Here is a 12,460-nt window from a genome sequence, read left to right as displayed (position 1 = left end):
TAGCATGAACGGTACAAGCAGATAGACAGAAAAAGATATGTATATTTTATATGCATCACTACCCATGAAATATGAATCATTAAATATTAAAATTAGCACTTATTAAAACCCTTTAATAATATACACAGTCTAAAACACCTCAAAATATTCATTAATTCCCTGCTAATTCTACTAGCATTTAGGTAGCTTGTAGTTATTTCTTATCCGAGTCCTTCTAAGGACTATATTTCTATATTTGTAGTTTCTAAGCAGAAAAGAAGGTTCTGGGAACTTGCCTTTTCTAAATGCTTTTATATCTAGTATGAGAATATAAAACATGTCTTTGATTTACTTAAGGAAAACTGAGTTTTAAAAGACAGATGATTTACTCAGCCATATAATAAAATGCTTCAAATACTTGGAGGAAAGAAATAACAAAAAAAGTAAAAATATCTTAAAATGACTAGGTTTTGGAGATAAAATCAATTGTTTTGAGTGTTCCAGAGTAGAAAATGATAACAAAACTAATGCTGAACATCTTAATAAGAGTTAAAAGCTCATATTAATTTAAAATGTCATTCTTTAGAGGTTATTAAGCGTGATGAGAAAAGTTTCCAGAGCTCAATGCTTTGATAAACTACATCTTTTACAAGATGTGGAATGAGGAAAATGTGATGATAAAACATTTGAAGTTAGGTAGAAACTAAAAAAATGAAAACATGATAAAAGAATGAATGTTTTTAACATACCCATTAAGGTGGATATACTCATCTACGTCAACTCTGCATAATTTAGTCCCTTCTCTTGGAATTTTATTCTTTGACACATCTCCATCTTCCTCATCCCTACCTACCTAAATATGACAAGGAAAACTCTTAAAGTTGGGAAGAAATGATAGACTTATTTTGGAAAAAAATAGAGTAGGTGTCTTTTCAAATTTAAGTCTTAAAAAATCTCGCAGTGCTGATATTTTATTCTTGTCATTTAACAACTTCATCTTGTTACCCTAAAGAAAGCCCAGCAAACACTTAAGGGTGCCCTGCATGATTGTCTAAACATTGCTGGTCAAAAAATTAGCATGGCTTTTAATGACCAATATTTAATAAATATTTATCAGATAGCTGGGTCCTGTAAAATGTCTCCCTTTTTGTAATGGGAATCGAGTGTAATCCATTTTGTCAAAGTTTTAATACACTTTAATGAAAATGTCCAGAATCCTAAGGATACTTTCTAGCTCCCAGTGAATTTCCTGGCTTCTAAGAAAACAGAGGAGAGAAAAGGGACGTAACTTATAGAAGATATATTCACTAAAATACATATACCAAAATACATACATTAGAAAGTACAGGCTATGCTTTCAGAATGTCAAAACCTAGGTGTTTTACATTGAGACAAACTATGCTGCCTAAATGATAAACTATAATATTAACTTGAAATACAAGCATTACACACATAGATCTTTGCTTGGTTAATTATATCCTGCCATCTGTAGGCTTTGGGCTCCAGATTCCTACATTCAACCACCAATTCCACTTCTTTACCTGGATGCCTAATGAATGTATCAAACTTAACATGTCCAAAAGAAATTTAATTTTAATTCTTTAAATCTCAGTTTTCCTCACCTCTGCCAAAGGCTCACAGTTTACCTGTTTCAACCAAATACCTGAGACTCATCATTGTTTCTATTAGGTCACTGCCTAACCCTGAATTAGTCATATTACCTTTCCTTCAAATAGATTCCAAATCAGTATAGTTCTTTTTTTCCCCCAGTTTGCCTTCATCTTTTCCCAAATGCTCTGAAGGGAATGAAATCCAAATTTCTCCTCCATGGTATACTGAGCCCTACAAGAGCTAGTCAGTGAGTGGCCGGGCCACCCTTTCCTTCTCTAAATATTCAGGCTGTGTTCTCTGTGGGCTTCTTCATTTTCACTTTGTTCTGTTGTGACTGCAATCCCCCAGCTTTTGCATGGCTGGATACCACTTGTCATACCAATTCCTCAGCTCATCAGTTACCATTTCAGAGAAGCCTTCCCTGACCCCTCAACCTAATTAGCAATGCCCCACCCTCACCACCTACCATCCTTCTCCTCCTCACCCTCTTTGTTTCTTCATAACACCTGTCATTGTCACTTCCCTTCATGCGTTGGCTGGGGTATGTTCTCCCTCCCCAAACTAGAGCGTGAGTTCCATGAGAAGAGGGGGCTTGTTTGACTTATGTGCCCCCGTATACCAAAACCTGCAATACTATTTGAATGAATGAATGAGTGACAGATAGGACCCTATCCCTAAATATTGCTGTTGGCACTTTCAGGCAGAGTGTATTTAAAGAAGATGAACTGCGCAGGAATCCCCCAGAGGATCACTAATGTATAGCACGCCACCATATTCCTCACCCACTGGTATGAGATGCAGCACTAATGTTAAGAAAACAAAGAACTCGATCCAATCAGAAAGTGCATGATGCAGCTTCAGTAATGCAGGAAACTTGGAAGATTGGAACATGGGGAAGAGCTGCTTTCCTATTCTCCAGGGAACAGAATAATTACTCCATCGCTCCGTGACTAAGAAGAGCCAGTACCTTGGCTTTTTTTTAAAAGGGTAGTGCTGTTGCCAGAATTTTGAGGCACATCCAATGTTTATGCCAAAGGAACTTTTGTAACTGGACTTTTGAAAAAGACAAAAAAGACCGGGTTGGGTGGCGGAGGGTGTGGATAAATGCTTCCAGCCAGGGAAGGCCAACCCGAGGGTGTTTTTATGCAACTACGCACAACCACATACAGCTTTAGGCAGAGCTCTATTTATTTCCCTCTGTCCTCCTCAATCTGCCTTCAGGTCATTGCTTAAAGATTATATCACAAACATTATCTTTTCTTCCAAGAACCTCAGTTAAAAATTAAAATACGAAGTCATTAACAAAAAGCAATCAGGAATTGTTTTTAAACACTCAACTCAGACAGTGGATCCTGCCTGCAGATAAATCTCCTTTGGAATATATTACTTACCCTTGGATGGAGAACAAATCTGGATGTATTTAGAGAATATGTGGTTTTTCTTTTTCTTTCTTTCTTTTTCTTTTCTTTCTTTCTTTTTTTTTTACTTAAGGATTTATATTAAACAAATGTCTATGGGGCTTCCCAAGGTTTAAGAGACATCCACTTTTAATTCTCTGAGGGTGTGGTCCCAGGTACCTGTTCACTCTCTGGCCCGACCTGATGCCACTGATATGCCACAGAGCAGACGTGCCCCAACCCCTGCCTGCAAGAGCAGTTCATTGAAAGCAATAAATATTGGACAGAAAAAAAGCAAGAGCTCCTTGAAGGGGTCAGACGTCTTAATAGAATGTCTTTCTTCTTTCCTTAATCTTTAATGCCAAGAACTGCTTGTTCTTCTGTGTGAAATCAACAAAAGGGATTACGTAATACAATGCATCCCTGAAAAAAAAATGATCACTTTTTCTTTTGAGCAGAGCTCTTTTTTATTTCCCTTCTCTCCTCCACTTCAGGTAAATGCTCAGACATTACTTCATAAACACTATCTTTTCTTCAAAGAACTTATTTAAGAAATAAAATATTTAATTAACTAAAAAAAAATCAGGTATTCTACTTTCAATTCTCAGTTCTCTCAAATTCTCTGTGGCTGTAGCATTTTCCCCAAATTAGCTCATTCCAAATTCAGAGAGGTGAAAAGGATACTTCTTTTTACAAAAAAAAATCGAAGGAAAATACTTTGAAAAAAGATTTGTAGTGAACATGACAAACTATTAATAAATACTTTATTATAGGAAGTGGTAGCTCCAACAGATGAAACATTAAGTGCTAAAGACATAGATGAATAAAAGCCTCAGAAAAGATATTTTAAAGAGAAACATAGATAATTTTCTAATTATCCAACCTTGCTAGTAATCTGAACAAAGAATTTAAAGATATATTTGTTTCTAGTCTAAAAATTATAAATAATAATTAAATGACTGTTTCCCCATTTAAAAGAAAACATAAAAAAAAAACCCAAGACATTCTTTGTTCAAACAAAATATTATTAATAAGCCCTGGCAAATTGGTCTTCATCCAACATTTTGAAAGGGTGGACCATGAAGATTGTCCTATTTTCCCTGTTCACTATCCTTCAGGGACTTCTGAGGAACTTTGAAGGAAGTTCTAACTCTCCATGAAGCATAACTGAAAAACCACTATTTTTAATATCACGCAGTCCTGATAAGAGACCATATGCACAACAAGTATACTCGCACAACGTCAATGAGATTCCAAAGCACATCAACCATTTGGAGCAGCAATTTGGAAATATGCCCTAAAAATCACTAAAATACCCATGTCCTTCGACTGACTTCACTTCTGAGCCCCTCTACTGGCTACACTGCATAAAGATACTAATTGCAGCATCATCTAACATAGTAAAACTTTAGGAAAAAAGGCACGTGTTCAACTGTTCAGTACATGCTTACTAAGCAAATGACCTTGCAAAATCTAATGTTGCTGTTGAAGGATGAGGAGAAAAAGGAATGGCTAGGGGCACAGTTTAGAAAGTCCAGGAAGAGGTTCATTATGTAGTGTCTAATCTGTCCTTTACTGAAGGAGGCATCGATCTTACTGGAGGACATTAATTTCCCAAATTATCCTAGTCCAGATATCACATTACCAAAGAACACAATGAAAACTAGAAAATATGCCAGGTTGTGGCATTATAATTAATTGTTCTACTAGGACTCTTCAGATAAGACCACAACTTTGTCATTGGCAAAGTCTCCCTGAAGAAAATAAAGGTCAAAAAGTCTAAAACATTTCTCTGGGACTCCCTATCCTAGCGATGGATCTAGAGAATGCATAGCTATTTGAAGCACCCCTGATAAGGATGGCTTCTGGCCACAAAGGGGGTGGTGGGTCAGGAGCTAGATGGGAGGTCTCTACATGGTAAACGTCAAGCTTAAAGTGAATAAAAGCATTTTGTAAATAAGATTATCCAGTTTCGCATTCTTCCTGTGTTTTTCTTCCCTGTGTAATCCCATATCTTCAACAAAGTCCAATTTAAATGCTTCCAGCCTAGTCTCAGCTGTGCTGCGGGTAAAGGAAGGATTACATGTCCGTATTTTAGCCAGCCAGAGAAGACATCCCAGCCCACCATCCATGCCTTAAGCTGGCATGATGATGGCAAAGGGGATGAGTGAGGAATGAGGAAAGGGGTTTATCAAAGGCCAAGGTCCGGCCATCATCTTCTGCTGCCTGCCCTGCACAGGGAGGCATTCCCAATCACCATTATCCATGGGGTGGTGTGGATTTGATGACGGAGGTCACTTCTTTGTAGCCTCAAGAATGTTTAGAAAACCAGTTAAAAAATAACCATCTCAAAGTACAAATGAGACCAGGAAAAGAATGTCTGAGGGCAAAAACGCAAACAAATGAATAAAGACAAACGTCAGGCTCTTGCAACTCTCTCCGCTTGTCTATTTTCAGAAAGGCGCAATTTATCAGTTGTTTGTGGGAGTGATGGTTTTAGGTGGGGAGACACATGAAAGCAAAATTTCTTTTTTAACTTTAAATCAAAACCAAACAAAGAGACAGACTAATGTAATCACTTATTCAAAAGAAAAGAAATAACAAACAAGTATAATCAATATCATTAGTTTTGTTTTTTAAAGAACAGCATTTTGAAAGACTATCTAATTCAGCCTTGCAGTAACCACTTTCTGTGTACAGAGCACACATCTAATTTCACAATCGGATGTGTGCTATATTTGCAGAAATTTTAATCTGTCTAAGGACAAAGTAGACTGGAATGCGGGTCTCTCCTATCCTGCCACAATGTAAAGCACTTTAGTACAATCCTGCATAGCTCTCTTTATTTCCTCTGACTTGTTCTATACTCATTTCTCCTAGGGGTACTACATACATCTCTGTAAGTCAGTCAGACTATGTTCTGGAAGAAGGTGGAGGACACACAAAAATTATTTTTCTCTCCATACTTTCTTTTTTCTGAAATTACTTTTTCTTTCCGAAAATGATTCCTCTTACCTTAGGTTGTTTGCAAAGATAGCGACAAAGTTCTCCAATATACTGAAACACAGTCACATTATACTTTCTGCAGTCATTCCAAAATTGACTTGCTGAGAATTTCTTCTTTAACACACAAGTAGCACCTATGAGAAAAGACAAAGAACAGTCACTGGGGAAAAATATTCAAGGGCAGAAGTGACACAAAACATAAATGATGTTGCCCTTCCTAGAACACTTTCACTCAATTTCAAGGCTGTTCTAATCCATCAGTGGACATTTAAATCAAGCTCATTTGAAACCATTAATCTTACAATCCAATAAACTTTAAAAAAAATTCATGTTGTAATTCTATATTTTGATTGCAAATATATTTTTTCTTTTTGAAATACAGGGGATGAAAGAAGAGGTCAAAATAAGTAGGGGAGTTGCAAGTATTAGAGCATGACTATAGATAAGGGTTAGCCTTCTTCACAGAGACCAAGAATATTCACTTACTTTTGTTGTGAATGAGTACATTTTGTTTATTTTTAAAACATTAAAGCTGCCTCAATATTTCCTGATGTTGAGAGTCGGTAAAGCAGAATTGGTACGATAGCACCAGCCAAGTTCATCGATGACTATAGAACCTAAAGGTAACAACCTAATTTTCACAGCAATGTAAGTCATATGAATATGTTCCAAGGAAAAGGCTCATGTCTTGACCCTTGCCTTTGTTTATCTTGGACACTGATCATATTCTAAACATGCTACTCCATAAAATTACTTTTTTCTATTTCAGACATACACAGATAGTGAACGGTCTCTGTTATATATTATTTAGGGGCCAGACACTAAAATAATCTCAGCATGTTTATGAATGGAAACTGCTGTGTCACCTAGACTGACTAGGTGCCTGGGGTACCTTGTTTGCAAAGACAGCCTCAACAATTCCTGCTATGCACTTAACTTTACCATGTGAAACTGCCACCTCTCCCCTTCAAGGGGTAGGGTGTGTTTCCTCACTCCACAAATCTTGAATCTAGACTGGTTTGTGACTTGGTTTGATCCACAAAATGGAGGTGAAATGATCAATGTGATTTCTGACATTAAGCCTTAAGAACTATCCAGTTTCTACATTCACCATCCTCTTGGAAGGTTCCTTCCACCATTTAAGGAGGGGGGCAGTGACCATCAGAGGATGGGTGATCACATGGAGAAGAAAGCCCAGTCAACAGCCAGCTCCAACCACACGGCCAGATTTCCAAGGCACTGCTCTTCTCACTTTAGGAACAGACTGAGTGTGTCACAAAATTGTGTCCTTTTGATAAAACTGAAGTTGCAATTGGGGCGCCCGGGTGGCGCAGGCATTAAGCGTCTGCCTTCGGCTCAAGGCGTGATCCCGGCGTTATGGGATCGAGCCCCACATCAGGCTCCTCCACTAGGAGCCTGCTTCTTCCTCTCCCACTCCCTCTGCTTGTGTTCCCTCTCTTCCTGGCTGTCTCTATCTCTGTCAAATAAATAAATAAAATCTTAAAAAAAATGATGTTGCAATTATATAGTAAGCCCACAATCACTCTGAATTCTAATGCAGTTTTAAACTTTCAGGAACACAAGTTATAGTTAATAAGCATTTTTTTTGTTTTGTTTTTTTGTTTTTTTGTTTTTAAAGATTTTATTTATTTATTCGACAGAGATAGAGACAGCCAGCGAGAGAGAGAACACAAGCAGGGAGAGTGGGAGAGGAAGAAGCAGGCTCATAGCGAAAGAGCCTGATGTGGGGCTCGATCCCACAATGCCAGGATCATGCCCTGAGCCGAAGGCAGATGCTTAACTGCTGTGCCACCCAGACCCCAGTTAATAAGCATTTTGAAAACTCATCAGACAGAAAATGAAAACTTACCCAACTCAACACATCCACCAATTCCCAGAAGAGCTCCTGAACTATGATACAGAGGGAGAGTGATATAAATGATGTCATTAGCAGTACAACCGAAAGCCCACAAGCCAGCAGAGCCTTTTAAAGCCTGCAGCTGACTAATTACAGCTGCTTTTGGTAGACCTGGGAGGAAAAAAACAAAGAAATATATGTAATAGAAAGCAAGTTTACATATTACGTACGTGCCTTGTAGAGACCACGCAAATGTGAGCTGTTGCTGCAATTAATTTCTAGAATCTTGGATCTCCCCAAAAGGATCAAAACTAAAATTTTATAGAGTTTGAGATACCATAAGCTTCAAAGAGCCATATCTACTAGAATAATGACAAAAATGCCCCAAATCCGAAAAGGGAGACCCCAAATGAGGCAAATCACAACATAAATCTAAATTATACTTAAAGTAGAAATTTTCTAGCGAACAATTCCAAGTAAGACTCTATCTCAAGAACCAGTAACTTTGTCATGTTTTATTATGTCCTAGAATAAGATCATTACAGAATATCGGGTTCCATAATACACGGTGTTGAATCACATTCATGTTCCAAACGTAAATCATTTTCTTTTTTTCTTCCAGTCTTCTTCTATGTACAGTGAATTTCTTATAAAAATCTGTAGCTGTAGTTAGTGTATAAAACATTTTACATGCTGTGTTTAATTTTCCATAGTGTTATAGTCTTTTGTATATAATGTCAGCATAATAAATTCATCATGTTAATACATGATATAGTATAAAATTGCTTTATCTGTGATTAAATATCAGCAACTTCATGTTTCAACCTACATCTCCTCATACACACAACTTGTTTTCATAATGGTAAGTATCCTCTCTTGAATTCATTTGTTAGATTAAATGGTATTTTAGTCCTATTGTGTTTGTCAGCTCAAAGAGTTCTAGTATTTTTGGAATGTCCTCATGCAGAGGGCCCCATCCCAAATCTACCCCACCAATAAAGTTACTTTGATTCATAACATGTAATGGTGACAAGGAGTATCATTCGTTGTTCCAGAGAGGCAAGCAGAGAGCAATGTCAAAGAAGCCGCAGGAACAAGCAAATGGCAGGACCAAAAGTGAAGAGCGGTGGCCATAAGTGTGGCCCTTCTCTCTACCCCACATACTGATACAGTCCCACTTACCATTTGTTAAGGGTGGGTTGCTAACGTCAGTGGCTCTGCAAACTTATTGCTGTACCTGATTGGACTTCATTTCCCAATTCTAGAAACAGACCTAAATTTCACAACGTGTTTCCCAAATTGAAGTACTTCCTCGTTATTTTCAGCTTGCCTTAGAGTCCTACAGCAAAATATACTCCCACAGTGATGTCAGCTGCAAGGCTGTGTGAGTCATTCCTTTCTTCTTTCTCCTCTGATATACAACTAATGGGACGTGTAGAACTACCCCCCTCCAAAAGTGCCTCTCTACAACATACAAGGACACCCTAGAGAGCCATCCAGCTGTGGACGGGGATGTGGGTGAACGAGACCCCAGAGGAGGTAAGTGGCAGAGTGAGGGAAGGGGTGCTGGAGTCGTGACCTTTCTGGCACAAGAGGTCAAGGGTGAAGGCAGTGAGTGAGAGAGTGGTCAATCGGCCTGGCCCCTGTGGGCTGCAGCTGGAAGGATCAGTTGCTCTCTTTGAGGAGAGACCAGAGCTACTGAGGGGAGGGAAAGGGAAGTGAAATAGGCCAAGAGAGGTGAAGAAAAGTGACTCTTACTATCTACCCCAGGACTCAAGAGGATCACCCATAGACCTCTAGGACCCCCCTCTCTCCTTGTACTTGATGATTCCCCCTACCAGGACAAAGGCATGCCCAAAGCCCCAAGTGCTAAAAACACACCTCCCAGCTCCCACCTCAAATGCCACTGCGCCTTTTTTGTGTTCCCAGCTCCCTTAGCGAAACCAAGAATTGGTGCTATAGCGCCACCTCCTGGAAAACAAAAGGAAGGCTCCTAACCACCAATGTGTTCAATTGTTAGTATCAAAGTAAACAAAATCTTGCCTAGGGGCACCTGGCTGGCTTAGTCAGTGGAGCATGTGACTCTTAGTCTCCGGGTTATGACTGAGAGCCCCAGGTTGAGTGTAGTAATTACTTAAAAATAAAATCTTGAACAAACAAACAAAAAACAAAACTGGGAGGTCTGGTTGGCTCAGTCAGTTAAGCGTCTACTCTGAGCTCAGGTAATGATCCCACATCAGGTTTCTTCCTTGGCAGGGAGCCTGCTTCTCCCTCTACCTGCTGCTCCCCCTGCTTGTACTCTTTCTTCTCTCTCTCTGACAAATAAATAAATAAAATCTTTAAAAAAACAAAAACAAAAAACCTTGCCCAAATAAAAAAGGTATTTGCTGCTTCAAATATGGTGGTAGAGGCACTTTTCATCAAACATCATGAAAAATCATGGTAATAGAAAATAACAGAAAATGACAATTTCCCATGAACCAAACCCAAAGATATGGAATACTGCAATCTGATACAGAATTTAAAATAGCTATTATGAAGATATTCAATGAGCTACAAAAAAAACTCAGACAATATGCCGATCTCAGGGATAAAATTAATGAAAAGGAGTACTTTACCAGAGAGACTGAAATTGTAAAAAAGAACCAAACAAATTCTGGAATGGAAGAACTCAATAAACGAGATGGAAAAATGCATTACGAATGCAATAGAAATAGACCAGATCATATGCAAGAGAGAATGAGTAAGATGGAAGATAGAAATACAGAAATTATTCAAGTGTAAGAGGAGAGAAAACTAAGATTTTTAAAAAGTGAAGAAAACCTATGAGAGCTATCTGATTCCATTAGAAAAGCCAAAACAAGAATAATGGGTAGCCCAGAAGGAGATGAGAGGGAGAAGGGGGCAGAGGGAATATTTAGAGAGGTAATAGCTGAGAACTTCCCATACCTGGGGAAGGAACTGGGGATACAAGTCCATGAAGCTAATAGAATACCTTAGTATTTCAATGCACAAAAATCTTTTCGAAGACACATTACATTAAAACTGCTAAAAGTCAATGATAATGGAAGAATTTTAGAGGCAGCCCAGGGAAAAAAGACAGTAGCCTGCAACAGCACCCCCATTACGCTATCAGCAAATTTCACAGCAGAAACTCTACAGGCCAGCAGAGAATGGAATGACACATTCAAAATATTGGAAAATAAAAACTGCCAGGCATGAATAATCCATCTGGCAAAGTTATCCTTTAGATATGAAGCAGAAATAAAGGCTTTTCCAAACAAACAAAAGTTGAGGGAGTTGTCGAAAAGAGCTCTTTGAGCTGAAACAAGAAGGCAAAAGTACCGGAACTCTGATTAAGGTAATAAGCAGTCAGTCAGAATTAGAATACTGTAACTCTTTTTTAGAATAGTATAATAAATTCTTAACTATAACATAAAGGAAAATTGCATTAAAAATAACTATAACTACTACAACTTGGTAATGAAATCACAGCATATAAAGAGATAACTTGTGACATCAAAAATAAGAGAGTAACAGTAAAAAAATGGAATCTTTATAGGTAAATGAAGATAAATTGCTTTCAGTAGAAAAGGGATTATTTTATTTATGAGATGTTTTATGTAAATGCTTGGTAACCACAAAGCAAAAATCTAGAGCAGAGATGTTATACATAAAAAAGGGTGAGACTGAATAAATTAACATGGAAAACCACCAACTTACAAACGTAGACATAAACATAAATGGAAGAAAAAAGACACAATAGAGATACAAAATAAACAGAAGACAAAAGATAAAATGACACTAGTAAATCCTTGCATATCAACAATCACCCTAAATGTAAATGGTTTGTACTCACCAGTCAAAAAGCACAGAGTGGCTGCATGGATTTAAAAACAAACAAACAAAACAAAACAAAACAAAACAAAACAAGACCCAAATATATGCCACCTGCAGGGAGAATCATTTCAATTCTGAAGACACACATAAGTTCATAATGAAAGGATAGAAGTTGATATTTCAAGCAAATGTAAATGAAAAGAAGGCAGGCATAGACACATTTTCATAGTCACAAAACAGTCACAAAACAGACTTCAAACCAAATGGGTAATAAGAGAAAGAAGGTCATTATATAATGATAAGGGGTCAATACATCAAGAAAATACAATGATCGTAAATATGTAATGCTCTTAACACCTGAGCACCAATCTGTATTAAGCAATCAATAACAGATCTTAAGGAAGAAATACATGACAGTACAATAATTGTGGGGTACTTCACACTAGATCTTAGCCAAAAAGCTGGCAAGCAATTGTAGGGAAGCTCAGTACCCCACCATCAACAATGGATAGATCATTCAGTCAGAAAAATCAACAAGGAAACACTGGAATTGAGCAACATTTTAGAAAAAATGGACCTAATAGACATGTACAGGACATTCCATCTAACAGCAGCAGAATACACATTCTTCTCAAGGGCACATGGAAAAATCTCCAGGGTAGGTCATGCCATAAGTCACAAAACAGATCTTAGCAAATTTAGGAAGACTGAAATCATACCAACTATGTTCTCTGAACACAGTGGTATGAAACTGGGAATTGGCAACAAG

The 12,460-nt window shown here is 37.8% G+C and overlaps 1 protein-coding gene across 1 annotated transcript in view; it reads right to left on the bottom strand.

Annotated features, from left to right (window-relative positions):
- The window catches only part of SLC27A6 (solute carrier family 27 member 6), a 67,206-nt gene that overhangs the window by 32,642 nt on the left and 22,104 nt on the right, over nucleotides 1-12,460 (bottom strand). The window contains exons 3-4 of the mRNA XM_002917661.4: nucleotides 7,864-8,022; nucleotides 6,003-6,127 (exon numbers count right to left, since the gene is read on the bottom strand). Coding sequence (XP_002917707.1) covers nucleotides 6,003-6,127; nucleotides 7,864-8,022 — 284 coding nt within the window. The remainder of the gene's footprint in view (nucleotides 1-6,002; nucleotides 6,128-7,863; nucleotides 8,023-12,460) is intronic.

Source organism: Ailuropoda melanoleuca, chromosome 3 (assembly GCF_002007445.2).
Source record: "Ailuropoda melanoleuca isolate Jingjing chromosome 3, ASM200744v2, whole genome shotgun sequence".
NCBI classification, from domain to species: Eukaryota; Metazoa; Chordata; class Mammalia; order Carnivora; family Ursidae; genus Ailuropoda; species Ailuropoda melanoleuca.
The sequence above is the reverse complement of the archived record's forward strand: the minus strand, read 5'-3'. Positions and strand labels throughout refer to the sequence as shown.